The sequence below is a fragment of the Gekko japonicus genome, unplaced genomic scaffold, assembly GCF_001447785.1.
Source record: "Gekko japonicus isolate JY-2015 unplaced genomic scaffold, Gekko_japonicus_V1.1 scaffold139, whole genome shotgun sequence".
In the NCBI taxonomy this organism is placed as follows: Eukaryota; Metazoa; Chordata; class Lepidosauria; order Squamata; family Gekkonidae; genus Gekko; species Gekko japonicus.
The window spans coordinates 1578660-1594965 of NW_015164186.1; the positions used below are offsets into that span (position 1 = coordinate 1578660).

At 46.3% G+C, this 16306-nt stretch overlaps 1 protein-coding gene across 1 annotated transcript in view; it reads left to right on the forward strand.

The window, feature by feature from the left end:
• Positions 1–16306, forward strand: part of ANK1 (ankyrin 1) — a 115083-nt gene that overhangs the window by 22184 nt on the left and 76593 nt on the right. Inside the window, 2 exon segments of the mRNA XM_015408152.1 lie at positions 11735–11833; positions 15756–15854. Of these exon segments, the coding sequence (XP_015263638.1) occupies positions 11735–11833; positions 15756–15854 (198 nt within the window).

Sequence of the window (16306 nt, forward strand, 5' to 3'; positions counted from 1 at the left end):
ATGCCGGCTGCAAAGCCAGCATTTATGGCTCTTTTGTTGAATCAGTTTAGGTGTGTGATACAGCACTGGGCCTTTTATCAGTCCAACAAGATTTTTTGCATTGAATGGTCAAATAATGGTCAGCATTTTCAAAAGCATTAATGTTACTGTTATTATCTTGCCATCGAATTGCAGCAAACTTATGGAGACTCTGTAAGGTTTTCAAGGCAAGAGACATCCAGAGGTGGTTTGCCACAGCCTACCTTTGAATAGCAACCCTGGTCTTCTTTGGTAGTTTCCCAACTCAGTATTAACCTGGACCAAACCTGCTTAGCTTCTGAGACTAGTCTAATCTGGACTGTCCAGGTCAGGGCATTAATGTTGTTAGAATAACTAAAAGGTACTTCAGCATCATTGTATTTGGTCCCTTTACTAATTACAGAAACAAATTCAATAATGGTTACTGCAGAATAACAAAATGAACTTATAAAAACAACAACTTGTGAACAATTTACATGGCCTGTCCTGGGCCCTGACTACTCCCTTCAATGACTGCTCTTCCTGGGTTTAGTTGTCAGCAGCCATAGCAGATGGCCAATAGAAGAAGAAACTTTGTTCGGATGCTAGGCCTGTCCCCAGTTTCTCCAAGGCTAGGGAGCTAGAGTCTCTCACTCTTGCCCTTGTTAATAAGGAAAGGTGATACCTACACAGTAGCATTTGTGGCTACATGGAGCATTTGAAAAGATTTTATCTCAGTCAAACAATAAGTGGTCAGGGAAAGACATTTTACTGGCTATTTGACCACTATGCCAACTCTTCTTGCATACAGGGAAGCTTTTGAATCTCACAGTCTTCTTCGTCAAGGCAATACTTCTGGTGGAAGATTGACCTAACTCTTTGCCAAAAGAAGCTGAATGTTGTGATCATATAAACTATTAATGTATAGTGAAGCATTTTTTCATATATTTGCTAATTTTGGACAATTAACTATACTTCAGTTGGCCCTAGACAACTTTGTGTACTGAAGTTTTGCTATATTCAGACATGTACACCCAGGGGTCATTTCCTGCAGGAGCGCACGGGAGCAGAGCTCTGGCAGTAAAGAACCCAGGGGATGGGCATATGCAACAAGCCCCACCCCCTGCTCCCAGCAGCCCTCAGCCAGAGCAAGAAGCAGCCAGGTAAGCTGCAGAGCCCCCCCCCCCCCCGGCCCCCCGGTCCAAAACAGTTCAGTGGCACCTTTAAGACCAAGTTTTATTCAGGTACAAGCTCTCCCTCCTCTGCGAGGGCAGATCTGCATGTTCTCCCCCCCCCCAATAGCTAGCAATACAAAACAGTCCAGTGGAGCCTGAGTGGGGTGTGTGGCATATGCAAATAAGTTATGCTAATGAGTTATGCTAATGAGCTCCTGCACCTCTTTTTCTACGAAATGACCCCTGTGCACACCACTGGGATAATATTTTCTTCAGTATGTGCCACTTTCACTGGAGTGAACCTGATTCACTTACACTCAGCTTTGTAAAACCTCACATTCAGTCAAATCCTTACACTTACTTACTCATCCCACATTGCCAGATCTCGCCCCCTATTTCCAACTCTGTGTATGGGCCAGCCCGTGAAATGTTGGTACCTGAGATGGTGAGAATCCAAATGGCTCCTCCCCTTCTCCGTAATTAACTCAGCGTGCAGTGCGGTGGGATGTTCGCCTGCACAAGCCTCATTGAAAGGAATAGGGGGGTTGTGCAAGAGCGTTATGTGTTGTGGATCAGATCTCTTTGTCCCCCCCTTCTGCTTCCTTTCATTGCATCCAAATCTTGCCTCGTGATAGGGCTGTTGGTGCCTGGAGAGCAAATACCTTCAAATGACTCAAGCCAGCCACATGCTATGTGGGAAGAAGGGAACAGTTCCATTTTCAACTCCCCTCCTCCCCAATTCCTTCTTTTTAACATTTATCAGCAGTCCAATCCTATTCATGTTTACTCGTTTTTTAGTAACCGTGCACCAGATTGGAGCCTTCGTGTGCAAGATAACCTATAGTACATAGGTACAGGGCCAGCTTTTTTATATGAATTTTATTAAAATTTTTATACAATGAAAGAAAAAAAGAAAAAGGCAAAGCAACATAAAGAACAAAGAGAAAAAAATATATGAGACAACACAAGAAATCAGTTAACACAATTGAAAACAAGAAAAGGAATAGGTACAGGGCCAGCTTTGATGAAGGATGGTGTGGCAGGCATTTTGTGAGATCTTGAGACCCTGGGCAGAAAAACACAGGGAACGGAGTATTCACACACACACACCCCTGCCAAAACAGAGTACTCACTAGACAGAAAAACATAAACCAATTTTGATATGTTACTAATATTATGACTAAGCCAATTTGAAGCTCACTGGCTCAGTTTCACGTGAACCCAGGGTATTAAGGACTGTCTCCAGGATCTGTGGGAGGCTATGTGGTGCTGTTGGCAAAGATCCACCAGAGTCGGGCAGGTATCTTACATAGTCTGCAAATAAGATGGTCTAACTGCAGTATATTGCAAAGGTCAATGGGGAATTGGTCACTGAACCCTGCTTCATAACTGCTAAATCGCAGCAATTGAACTTATCCTGCAAATCAGTATTGGATAATGAAAGGAATTACTTCCTCATTGAGCTTTTGCTTTAATAGATTGTCCAGGCCCGTAGCTCACGCAGGGCCCACGCCCCCCGGGGCCCGGCCTTCCCGTGGGTTTTGCGGGGCCCTCCCCCAATCCTCTGCTCCCCCCTCCCGTGATCAATGGTCTTGTCGCCGAGCGCCGGCAATTTGCCAAACCTCAGTAAGAGAGGACGGAGCCAAACCCCAGTAAGAGAGGAGTATGGGCCAGTGGTAGAAGTTGTGGAGGACCACGGCAGCCACCAGCATCTTGCCCAGGCTGGTGGGCAGGCAGAGGAGCATGTTTGCCTCCAGTACCACCCACACCTGATAGTCCCGCTCCTCCACCCCCTAGCCCACCGGGAACAGCCACAGCCCGCCCACCTGGCTGTCCGCAAACCCACCCGGGGAACGGCGAGGAAGGGGAGGAGGAGGAGGAGGGAGGGGAGGCTGCCGCACCCCTCATACCCCCCTGATGTCGCCTTGGCCTCCAGCGCCGCCGCCACCAGCCTTTCATTGTCTTCGGGTGGTGTCATTGTGGCGGTGCACCGCAGGAGGTCCCAGGACAGAGTTAGACTCGCCCACTTTAAGGTAAGAACGATGCTTGCGGCCTCCCCACTTTCCCCAGTCCCCCCCCCACTAAAAAGGTCCTAGCTACGGGCCTGCTGTAGCCATGTTGGGTACTGTGAAAGTAAGATTTGTCAATCTTTAAAAGAATTGGGTGGTCTGTTCTCAAGTAGCCAGAGGTCTACAGAATAATAGCAATTGCTGCTTGGTTATCTTAATGCAGGGGTGGCTGAAAAAAAACAAAGCCAACTATATTTTTTATTGCAAAGTAACCACCCAAAAACCATGCTAACGCTTTTTACTCCCAATAAATAAAAGTTTTCATTTACAAGCTGTATCTATACCTCAGAATTCAGATGGATTATGCCATATACCTATTGCTGAGTCACCATATAATTAAGTGACAGGACAAACACCTCCCAAAATAAGGGTTTCAAATTCACTGAAGATTATAAACTTTGCAAAAGAATATTGCTCCCTGTTTATGTAGCTGTAAGTAAAAACGAAACACTTATATATGGCTAATGTTCTATTTAGAAGGGTGGTTTGGGGGGCCCTAAGATTAGCAAAGGGCCCACACTAGTGCTCCTGCCTTGCCTCCATTCTCACTTCTCACAGAGTGAAAGAAAATGCCAGCCTGGGAAAATCCTCTGTCTGCATGCCCTGCCTTTTCCCAGCTTGGGAGGGAGGCAACTAAGGGCCAAAATAGACAATATGACTGACACGTGTCAGGTCCCGGGTGTGCAACCAGACTTGCTGTTAGATGTACAGGAGGAGAATGCTTTTTAAATAGTGCTTGTTTGCTTAATGCTGTGAGAGAAACCAGAAGTTCCTTCGCCCTCCCCTCCCCTTGCAGTGCTCCTTCACAGGGCTGGGCAAATTAGCACTATTTCAGGTGAGTTCTGCAATGTAGATCTGACTGTGAGTCCTTTCTTGAACCTGGGACCCAACATGCATCAGGGGTATTGTGTATCTGTGCCCTGAGGTTGACTCGCTCAGACAAAACAGTCGTACAGAGGCAACTTAAAAATGAACAACATTCTGTTTTGTTTTGCTGCAGTAGACTAACCTGGCTACCCCTCTGGAACCGCCTTGCTCAGAAACCCCCAAAACCACAGAGCCGGCACTGCAGAGGTGTGATGACGTGGTCTACTGACACAGCTTGTGTGTTGCAAATTCAGTCCCTGTTTCCTTAACGCCCCTGCTAAGTGCCAGTGAAAGCCCTGAGGTTTCAGTCTATCGATCCGTTCCCGTACGTGGCCCACGGCTTCCAGCTGCATTAGGCGTGCTTCCAGAATACTTCGTTTTATTTCTTGACTTGAAAGGATGGTGATTGCTCCAACTCAAGGGTAGGCCTCTGTGCCATGATTGTTACCACACTCAGCACATCATTATGGCAAGCTTCACATTAGAGTCTCTCTCCGGAGACAAGCTGTTTGTTCACCTTTGATAACCGTCTTCAAAGCAAAGCTAACAGCCAAGATTTGTGCTTGGCCCTTTGAAGGAAGAGCTGTCTTCCTGGAGAGGGGGCAGTGCTTGTTGGCTCAGTGGAGAGACATGGGACTTGCAGAGGGGAACCCTTTTTTCCCCCCCCCCCCCCCCAATCTGGACCTGCGTTGTTTCCAGACGGTGCTCCCAGGAAGCTCCAATTCTCCAATTTGATGGTGCATATTAAGTATGTTTGCAAATATTTGATTCGTTTGTCCATAATTTCTGATTCAAAATGCCAATTAGTTGTAATTTTTGTGGAAAGCAAGGGGCAACAGGTGGGCATGGAGACTTGTAGCATTTTCTCCACAAGCACGAGGGCTAGAGACTTGCATTTGAAAACAAACTGCAGATCACAGAATGTTCCTTTCAAAAAATAAAACTGCAGTTACACACCAGGTAGCGAATCGCTCTGCAAAGCCATAGGATATGGAAAGAGTACTGTTCTCCCTTTAATCTTGTATGAATGGGAAGTGGGGTGGCTAGACTGATTCATTGATGGCCGCTAGTGATGCTACAGTTATAGCTGTAAAAATAACATGACAACATATTCCTTCCTGGAAGGTAACTGATAACTGTCCTGCTGGGCATTAATCCGTAGCACAAAATATACTTCCTTTCCTCTATTTCTCTGAATCCCTCTAGCCAGTTTATTGAAGCAGCACGGTATAATTTCAGGCTGCTGGTATTACAGTTTGGGATGCTACCTTGCAACCTTCTTTCCTCTTCACACAGAAAACTAGGATATCAGGGAGAAGATTAGGCCCAAGCCTTCTTTGTGACATGCTTTTTTGCTATCTGTAGGGGAGTTAATGGGGGAAGTATTCAGACATGCAAACTGCCACTGCTCCTGGAAGTTCTACGCACTAAGTCGTGGTGGTTTTACACACTGGCCAACTTTCTCAGCATAGGAGCATGCGTGTGGGGGGGAGGGGTTTCTCTCATGCACTCGGAGTTTGTCTTTAATCAGGAAATAGCCATGCCATTGCATCAGAGCTGAAGTGCACATTGAAGAGCCAGTTTGGTGTAGTGGTTAAGTGTGTGGACTCTAATCTGGGAGAACCAGGTTTGATTCCCCACTCCTCCACTTGCACCTGCTGATGTGACCTTGGGTTAGTCACAAGCTCTGGCACAGCTGTCCTTGAAAAAGAGCAGTTTGTGTCAGAGTTCTCTCAGCCCCACCCACCTCACAGGATGTCTGTTGTGGGGAGGGGAAGGGAAAGGAGTTTGTAAGCCACTCTGAGACTCCAAGTGAAGGGCGGGGTATAAATCCAGTCTCTTCTTCTTCTTTTTTCTTAAGAGAGCCTAAATTCTGTGTCAAGGTGCCACAAGGAAACATGCATTCTGGAACCTAATTTGTGGAAATCCACAACATTTGCTTTTTATATTTTTCACTCTGTGTAATTTATCTCTTTTCTCCCCAAACCCTCAAACTCTTATGAACAACAGCTTCAGCTGTGTGTGCAGATTTTATCACTTACTTTGTGGCATATCTTTACATCAGTGAGGCTAGGCACGTGCTTTTTAAAAAAACAAACAAACAAAAAACACTGGATGTGAGATCCCAAATCTGAGCCCTGGACTTGCCAATAGCTTTTTGGGCCATGGCCTGGCAAGAATTTATGTTCTGAAAAGCAGCGTGCCTGGAACAGGCTGCATAGAGGAGTACAGAGGCCAGGAAAAGCTGAGGGTCAGTGGAACAGGTCCAGGTCAGACTGTGCCTCTGCTCTACAAGCTGCATGGGGTGTTACTGATGGGGACTCTGGAGCTTGTTTTGTGAAGACCTGGGTGCTATTTACACCTTCCTCCCATGATTTGACTGCATCTTTGCCATTCCACCTGGGGGAATATCAGACTTGTGGTAAAGGTCCAACCTCACGTGTCCTGTATGTGATAAAGAGGGATACGTGTGGTCAGACCTACCCCACAAGCCCTGTATTCTCACACTAACAGAGCGAGAACTTATCCTACCATCTGATCATCATCACCTCACCGTATGACTGTATGCACCCACCTTGGTTCCATCCTCATCCACCGTCATCAGAGAGAGTACCTGCATCTGCCATCTTCTCCAGTCACGTGCCGCTTTAGACGCCCAGCTGTAAAGAGACATAAGACGACTCTGATTGGCCCTGGATGCCTGCGTCTAGCCAAAAGGATGCAAAGAGTCTTAAGCAGGAAGCCTCAGCGGGGGGGGGGGGGGGGCTAGAAGCGTGCAGCCAAAGAGCTGGCTGGTTATTTTGAATCAATACGTGAACTTCAGCCTTCCTCAGCAATGCAGCTCCTGCCTGTGCGTGCCCTCACCACTCTGGCCCATTCTCTCTGCCAGTTGCCATCTCAGACGCGTCCCTTTCGGCCTTCTCTGCCCTGCACTCTTCGGCACTACTTTTCCTCCCAGCCTTCCTTTCCTCACCTTCCTCCCTCCCTGACTTGCCTTGGCTTGCTGTCCTCACCTTTGTAGGCTCCTTTATTTGCCTTAACTTTCTTTAAGACTGCAGTGGCAAGATCAGCCAGTGGATGCAAGATATAGTTCTGCCTGCCACTCCCCTCTGCCTGCCAAATACCACTGTGATATAGATCAGGGGGTTGTTGGGCTTTTTGAACTGGTGAGCAGCTTTGGAGTTTTGAGACAGGATGGTAGATGCCGCTACAAAATGGTTGCCAAGCACACACAAACACAGAGGAGAAAGGGGGATGAGAAAATAGAAGTCCAAGGGGAGATAACTCTCACCGAAGAAGACTAAGAAAGGTGAGAGGAGGATAAAACAGAGAGAGAGAGAGAGAAGCCTGAGGAGTGCTCTGAGGGGTGCTCCGTAATCCCTGGTCCCTCACAGTTCATCCATGGTCCTGTTTACAGTATCCTAAATCCCTCTCCTGTGAGCATTGGGGAGGATCCAAGTGAAAAGTCCCTTTATTTGTATGAAGGCACTGGTTCTGCTTTCACAATGGTGCCACCTACTCCTCTGAAGCACATGTCAGTGCCTGGCGAAGAGCCCGTGGGCACTGTGATGCTCATGGGTGTCATGCTTGGGAACCCTGATATCATATGTAGCAGAATTGGAAGGGAAAGAAACAAATCTGCAATGTGGCTTATTGGGTAATAGCGGGTGAACAAAGAGTAGGGTGGGTGCCACAGTCAGATACATATAGCTCATTGAAGCCAGGAGCACAAAGTGTGAGACCAGACCTAAAGGCTCAAAGCAACAATGGTGGCCATACTGAGCAACAGATAAGATCAAGGTCCAGAATGTACCAGTCTGTAGCTGTAAAGTCAGTCTACCTGGGTCAGCGAGCAGTGGCAGGGAGATGAGTCTGGAAGGAGGGCCAAGCAAAAAAATATTCCCTGCAAACCATTATCAGCAGACCACCTCTAGAATGGACACGCCCTGCCTTCCTCTTTTCTCCCAAGCAGTTTTCCCTTTCCTTGGTTAAAGCCGAAAAGGTTTGCACTGTCATGGTTTGCAAGCCAATTTTAAACAAGGGAAGGGGGGTCACTCTGGAGAGGAGTGTTGGGGAGTTGTTTTCATTGGTGTGGCTGCCTATGAATTTGCAGAACATGGTTGGCATGGAGCCAGAATTGCAGGAAGGTGGTGTAGCCCTGTGGGAAAGCATGCAGAAAGTCCCAGCTTCAGCCCCAGGTATCTCCTCTTAAAGGACCTGGCATAGCAGAAGATGGGAAACGGTCTCTGGCTGCAATCCTGGAGAATCGTGGCTAATACATTTTGACAGTACTGAGCTAAATGGACCAACAGTCGGTCTCAGTGTAAAGTGGGCCTGTGGCTCAGTGGTTGAGCTTCTGCTTGGCATGCAGAAGGTCCCAGTTTCAGTCCATGGCATCTTCCGTTATAAAAGGGTCAGATCGTAGGTGATACGAAAGACCAGCCTGAGACCCTGGAGAGCTGCTGCCAGTCTGAGTAGACAGTGTTGAACTAGATGGACCACTGGTCTGGTGTGGTATAAGGCAGCTTCCTGTGTGTTCATGTGTAGATCCTTACAAGTGTGCTGCAAAGGCACTAAATCGCTGCCTTGCTATCTCTCTGGTCACCAGTTCAAGGCTTAATGCAGGCTTCTGAATTGTTTCCTGACTATTTGTGGTATTTGTTCAGATGCCCTTTGCAGGGCTACTTTTAAGAATGTAGGATTGTAGTAGGCATTTCAAGGTGTCCTTAGGTATCTGGTTCACTTCCAGCTCAAAAGAGCCCTGCTTTTTTTGGGGGGGGGGGGCTGTGGTTCAGTGTCAGAGCACCTGCTTTGTGTGCAGAAGATCCCAGGTTTAGTTCCTGGCATCTCCAGGTAAAAGGACCCCAGACAGCAGAGCAAGGAAAGACTCTGCCAGAGATTTTGGAGGCTTGTTGAGGGCTAGGTGATCCAACTTAGTATAAGGCCGCATACCTCTTCATATGTGTGTCTGCACCAGGCCTGGCATGCAGAGAGCTGGCCAGGAGATAGAGCTTAAGGCCAGTCTCTGTGTTACAAAGTCTTCATGTTTGTTGGTGAGAAACATGAGGGCTTTGCATCCTTCAGTGGAAGTTTTGTGCCTCTTAGAGGCACCTGTGCCCTTTTTCTCTTTGTGACTGTGGTGCGTGGGTACAAGCAGCTTCAGCTTCCCCCCCCCCACTGCTTCTGCTTCCTCAAAGCAGCCTAAGGAGTTGCTATTGGACCCTTCATGGAACTTAATGTGAAGCAACATAAGTAATGTGGTTTAACAAATGGAGAGTTTCAGGTAGCAAAAACACCATGGGGGTAAGGCTGAAATTGCTTCTACACAGTGTGTCCTGGACAAGCAGAAAAGGGTACATGTGAGTCTGGGAGGCACAGAACTCCCATTGAATGTCTTATGCTAAGGCCTTATATCATCCACCAACAAACACAAGGACCAATTTCCCACAAGCAGCTGTGCTGCCCTTGCTCTTCCTTTCCCCCGATTGTCTTCATCAATTTCCCACTACTTGCTGTGCGACCACATTTTGACCCACAGCATCCCCCAATTTTCCCTGCGTCTTCTCAAACTCAAAAAACAAGGCACGAGAAGACGTGGGGGAAATCGGGGGATGCTGCGTGTCAAAATGCGGCCATGCAGCAAGTAGTGGGAAATTGACGAATACAATCGGGGGGAAAGGGAAGAGTGAGGGCGGCGCAGCTGCTTGTGGGAAATTGGTCAAGGATTTTGTAACATGGAGACTGGCCCCTAAGCAGACGGCCTGATTGGATGGATGTCAAAACAGGGAGGTGCAAACAAAGTAGAAGGTAAGTTCATGAGCACAGTGCAGGGTGGGAGAAGTTTCAAAACAAAAATCACATTGAGAGGAACATTAGGAAGCTTAATTAGCAATGGTGACTGGTAGCTTATTGCATTGGTGGGCTTGCCAGATCGCCCCAGCAACCACTGGGGGCTGGGGGGCTGAGCTGCAAGCTCCAGGTTAGGACATTCCTAGAAATTGGGGGCTGGAGCCTGGGGAGGACAGGGTCCTCAGTGGGGCACAATGCCACAGCATCCACCTTCCAAAGCATCCATGTTCTCCAGGGGACCTGATCTCTGTAGTCTGGAGATGAGCTGTAATTCCATGAGATCCCCAGGCCCCACCTAGAGGCTGGTATCCCTGTTGGGCAAGTACCTAAAACTAAAGTGACTAGTTGACTTGGACAGAAAGAGCCCAGCTGGCTTTTTGTGAGATCTGGGCATGTGTTGTAGGGTTGCCAATTATAGGTTGGAAAATTCCTGGAGATTTGGGGGTGGAGCCTGAATAGGGCTAGGTTTGCAGAAGGGAAGGGGACGTAATTCCTTGGATTCTACTCTCCAAAACACCCATTTTCTACAGGGGTGCCAAGCCCCACCTAGTTGGCAACTCTAACCCGATGAGTAAGGAAGGAGAATTGCTTCCTTTTCCCCTGCTTGGCTTTTCCTTTCCCAACTGATTGCTAGATTCTTTGCAATTGTATTTGTTTATTTTGCAAAATTCTGCATGGTAGCAGCCTGTGTGTGTGCAGCTCAGGTGTCCTCTGTGCCTGGGTGTGGTCTCCCCTTCCTTCCTTCCTTGTTAAGATTGGTGTCAAGGGTACTTGCTGCAATGTGAGCAGCAACACAGGTGCTATGGAGGGTTTGTTAGTGGGAGGCTGGGAGGCTGGCTGGCTGGCGGGATCCACCTGCTTGCTCGAGTCCGTATGCCACCCTGCCAGTCCTGCTTTCCAGTCTTGCCCCAAAATGTGCCTGCTTGTCTCCCCAGCACTCACTTGCTGCAAAGAGTGGCATCAGAAATTTGGCACCACAGATTTATCTCCAAGGAGTTACTTTAAAAAAATTGAAAAGTGGGATTCTCAGGTCTCTCACTGAATTTCTTGTTTGCAACAAAAAACTTTAGGGGAACTGAATGCACACACTCTGATTTCTTTCTGATTCTTCCGGTTTCATGGCTTTTTGTTTAAGACAAATAAAGAAATATTACTAAGATTTGGCATGTATGTTGAACAGTTTTCATAATATCTGTAAAGTTGCCATTTTCATTCATGTGTATCATTTCACATATGTATTTATGGCATCCAGGCATCCTTAGAAAATCTGTTTTCAAAATTTGCATTGCAGAACATACTATTGTGTTTTGATTTGTCTGGATATGTGTCCATTTTCATTCTAATTCTTACCCAGCTTGTCATTTTGATTAAACCAAGGGTTTCCAAATGCATAAGAACCTATCATGCTTCCTTGATGTTTCCATACAACTTCATCTATAGGAAACTCTAATTCATGCAGAAATTATTAGGTTTTCAACCTGCTCAGCATCCTTCTGTTGGACTGAATCCTTAAACTATGTCAACCAAATGATCCAGGATTGCGCAGTTCTCTCTCACACACACTCCAGCAATGTTGAAAGATACTGACATTCCCTCCCCTTCTATTGCATCAGTGGGCCTTCCACCACTGCTAGAATGCTAGAGTCCATATGTAGTCCTTTTGGTTGAACTGTTTAACTGACACCAACTGCCATGGAATCTGCTGCAGGGCAGGGCCAGCTAAGAGCAAGCAAGCAAGCTCAGCCCAGGATCTAATGCACTCTTCTGTCTTTCCAGAATGGGTTAAATGCTTTGCATCTGGCTTCCAAGGAGGGACACGTGAAGATGGTAGCGGAGCTGCTGCACAAGGAAATTGTTTTGGAAACCACCACCAAGGTGAGGCCCAAAGCTACTGAGATGGGGATGGTGTTTACAGATGCCAACTCTTCATTTCTCTTTACCTGTTCCTTAAATATCGCTTTGAATAAGAAACCATTACTGGCTGATGTTATTTAACTTCATGCCATGAGACACTTCAGCTGCCCATTTCCACTCATTAAATCTCTATTAAAAGGACAGGATTTTTGTTGTTGTTGTTGTTACTGTCCAGTTGGCAACTGTATAATTACAGGACCTGGTTCCAGAAAAGCTGAGGGCAAAAGTGTTCCATAACCAACAGGAACTGACCTTCGAGAGCTTAAGCAGATGAGATTCACACTTAGTATTTTAAAGGAGAAAAGACAGTGGCTGCAGTCACACACACTAAATAATCCACTTCCAATGCACTTTCCAACTGGATTTTACTGTGTGAACTGGCAAAATCCAGTTGGAAAGTGAATTGAAAGTGGATTGGTGTGTGTGACCACAGCCAGTGTCACAGAACAAACTATCGCCTCAGACCAACACAGCTACCCACCTGAATCGACCTTAAAACCACAGTTTGTTTCCCTTTGAAATGCTAATTTGAATAGTGAATGCAGGTAGAGACTGGAGGGTTAAACTGCCCCTCCCTTCCCTTTGTGGTCCTGAGGCAAAGTGAGGCTGCATGAACCTGCAGTTTACATTTTATAGACAGGAGACATGATCTTCATCTGGTCTGTTCAAACCTTTATTTGGTCAGGCGGGCAACCAAGCCTGACCCGAAAGCCTTTATAAGGGGCAGGCAATCCCACCAGACTTCCTGTGGCTTATTGTTGCAGGGAGGCTTCATCGATTAGTCACCATGAATTTCCATACTCTGGTCAGAGCTGGCTGCTGGCACACTGAATCCCTACTTCAAAGGGAAGCGATTGCAGCAAGAGAGCGTAGCTGGGATTCTTTGTTTGCCTATGCAGGTTCTTAAACCTTTTGGAAAGCAGCCAAGTTGCCCCAGAAATTGCAGTTTTGTGTGGATGCTAGTTATATTTTGTTAATGGAACGAGCCAAATAAGTAAGGATCAGGAATGGTTCCATCCCTTATTTGCTACAACCAGGAACGAGGTGCCAGTGGCTGCTAGGATTCTAGGATAGCCAGCAGACCTGGAGAAAAATGTCCTCTGCCTTTAGCAAAGGCATATTGCTGTGTTATTCACTAGGTGCTGTTGTTTATCCTCCATACATTCAACCTCTATTAAAGGAACAGGACATTTTTTCCTCCAGGCCTCTTGGCAACCCTGTGACGGGGTCCTAGAAGCAGAGGCTTGTGGAGGGCAGCCAGGAAATGGCTTGGCAGGCCTAAAAGAGCCTGTGGGAGAGAGGGTTCTAATGTCTGGGGCTGCCACATTCTATGTTGCAGTGGCATTGGGCATGTCACCCAAGCCTTGCCCTGCCTGATTTATGTGGCAAAGATGGCCATGGTGCATCTCTCTGCTGGGTAGAGTCATGTGGCCCCTAGCTCTGCCTTGTTCCTCAAAGTTTCCCTCGCACTCCATGTGAATTGTTGACCAGTTTGGCTCACGGCTTTGAGCTGTAGGCATTTGTGTTGTCCTCACCCTGAAAGTAAGTACAGCCCATAATGATTCCACAGTTCCTGGCAGAAGCTCTGGCAAGCTCTTTCCTGCTTGCAGCCAAGCCTCTCATGACAGGGAGCCTGCTGTGCCGAGGAAGGATGGGTTTTCCTGGCGTAACTTTTGCCAGGGGATGGGAGGTTCAGTAAGGGGTTGCTAACTTCCCAGCTAGCAAAGGCTCTTGCTTCTTTACCATCTCCATGGCCAGGAGGAGTTCAGGTGATCTGAGGAATCTGCCTGCTGCAGTAGCAGATTGTACCCCTTCCCGGCTTGTGCTGCAGAGCCAGTGATTCATAGTCAACCAGCTGAGATTGCTTCCTGGTGAATATATGAGCTGTATGTTCATTGCATCCTATGGCTCTGGAACCAAATCGGTCTCACTATGGAACTAACTACAGCTGTTTAGAAAAATAAGGTATATTGGAGGGGTAAAAGGGATGCTAGAATAATTGATATGTGAAGGGAAAAGGCAGGAAAAGATTTTTATGGGGCTAATGGGCTTCTTAGAGATGCTTTACAAAAAGGGAAATAAAATTTGAGTATAGTAGCACTTTGAAGTCCAATAGGATTTTCCAGGGTATAAACTTTTATGAGTCAAAGCTTATTTTGTCAGATACAAATGGAATGAATCCAACTGACAAAGTGTATGGATTACTTATACCCTGGAAAATGTTGTTGGTCTTTAAGATGTTGCTGGACTCGAATTCTGTTCTCCTACTTACAGACTAACATGTCTATCCACCAGAGAGGAAAATGAAGGAGTTGAACATATGCCGGTAATTCACTAGTGAATCATATGCAGGGTGCTCCTGTGTGTATTTATTGCTCAGGGTGCTCCTGTGTGTATTTATTTATTACTTATTGTGAGGTCTTGAATGCCTAATAAAGGGCTTGCAACACCCAGTGTTCAGACTGCAAAAACTTTATTACTTCAGTTATACAAATGGACTTTCTTATAGTGATAGTTATATAGCTTCAGTTACACAAATGGACTTTCTTATACTGATAGTTTGTTGGTCTCTTGCTCTGAACTTTGATGAACTCTGGCTGTGTAATTAGACCCCTGACTGAGAACATACTCACAATGTCTTAATTCAGATTAAAGATTCCTGTGTTCCCGTTAACTATTGTGTAACTATCCTAGAGGAATACACACACGTACTCGACTGCATGCTTAGACATCATTTAAAAAACATTTAGCCCGGGACTTTGCCATTGTACAGCTTCTTGTTCAGACTGGGCTGCTACTCATACAAAGCATGGGAAACAACTATGGTTAGCATTAGGTCAGCACCAGCTTCTCAACTAACTATCGTTAATGACAAACCTGTTTCTTATCCTGGTTGCAAACTGTTGTTTGGTATTGACTGTGGTTAGTCAAAACGTCAGTGTAGACATAATACTAATTATAATTATGCTTCAGACTGAAATGGAGGAAGGAATGCCTGCTTTTGTGATAGGGGAGGTGCACATGAACTCACAGGATAGTCAATTACATTTTTTGCAACAGAGCCAATACTGTCTCTCTGGGCTGATATGAAGCTGCTTCCCCCTTCTGGCCACATTCTTGAGCAGAAAAGGGCTGCCATGTGTCTGAGAAGCATAAAATTCCCATTGCAGGCTGATATAAACTCCTCATGTCATCCCCCAAGAAACACAAGGCCTTTGTAACATGCAGATTGGCTCTAAACTACATACTTGATGTCTCAACAGGAGTGTAATTCCAACTCCCTGTATCAGCCCTCCCCCCATCGTTTCTGTCTTGTCTGGATTAAGTTTCAGTTTAGCCCTCATAGTCACTGAATGCATACATTGGTTTAACAGTTATAGCTCACAAACTGGGGATGCTGGCTTAAGATCATTACAAAGGCTAGTTATCCCTCAGTATGCTTTAGCTATACTTCTGGACAGCTTTCTTCTGCCGTTAAAGAAATAAGGAAACAAAACCACTAATGCAGATGAGAATACTAACTGTACTTTAAAGCAATGCACTGAAAAGGCAAATGCCCAACCTAGAGCATATTAACACCACAGGCTTAACAACATTTTGTCCCCCACAGAATCATGGGAACTGTAGTTCTATAAGGAGGACTAAGGATGTCTCAGATTGATGCTCACCAAGCTTCACTTCCCAGGATTCTTTGGATGAACCACTGAATGTTAAATTAACATAAAACAAATATAGATGAAGCCCCCCAGGAGAGAACCTGGGGATGCTCGTTTATCTCAATTAATTAATCTGGATGTGATCTACTGTGTGTCTTGAGCTGATTCCTTCCTAGCTTGTCTGTAGCCCATCTGATCTTTCTCTCATATCTCTTTTTTCCTCCCAGAAAGGAAATACGGCCCTGCACATTGCAGCCCTGGCAGGACAAGAAGATGTGGTCCGGGAGTTGGTGAATTTTGGGGCAAATGTCAATGCACAGTCACAGGTAAGCCAGCTTCTTCCCAGAGAGGGGCCCTTTTAGTACTTCATCAGGCCAGCTTCAGGACTGGGATGGGGGGGGGGCTGTGCCAGAGTCTGGGCTGCTGTAACCGTCAAGAGACAGACAGGGGAAGGGCTTTATACAAACTGAGTGTTGTTCCCAAACAGCCTTTGCCATGTGTCTCCTGCAGCCAGCAAAGCCCCTGGCCAATTTATTACTTTTTTTTAAAGTGATTTCAGCTCTTGATGGTATAACTCAAGGGCAGCTTCACCATTTCCCCTGCAATTTAGCTATCCTGAGTGAATTAAGATACAAGATGCAGTTACAGAAAAGGATGAAGGAGCTATGCAACTCCATGCAAAGAACTGAGGAAAAAACAGCGTATGCGATGCAGAATTCAACATTCTGAACATATCTGCTTGATTGCTTACTTAAAACAAAAATGCTGCACATTTCTA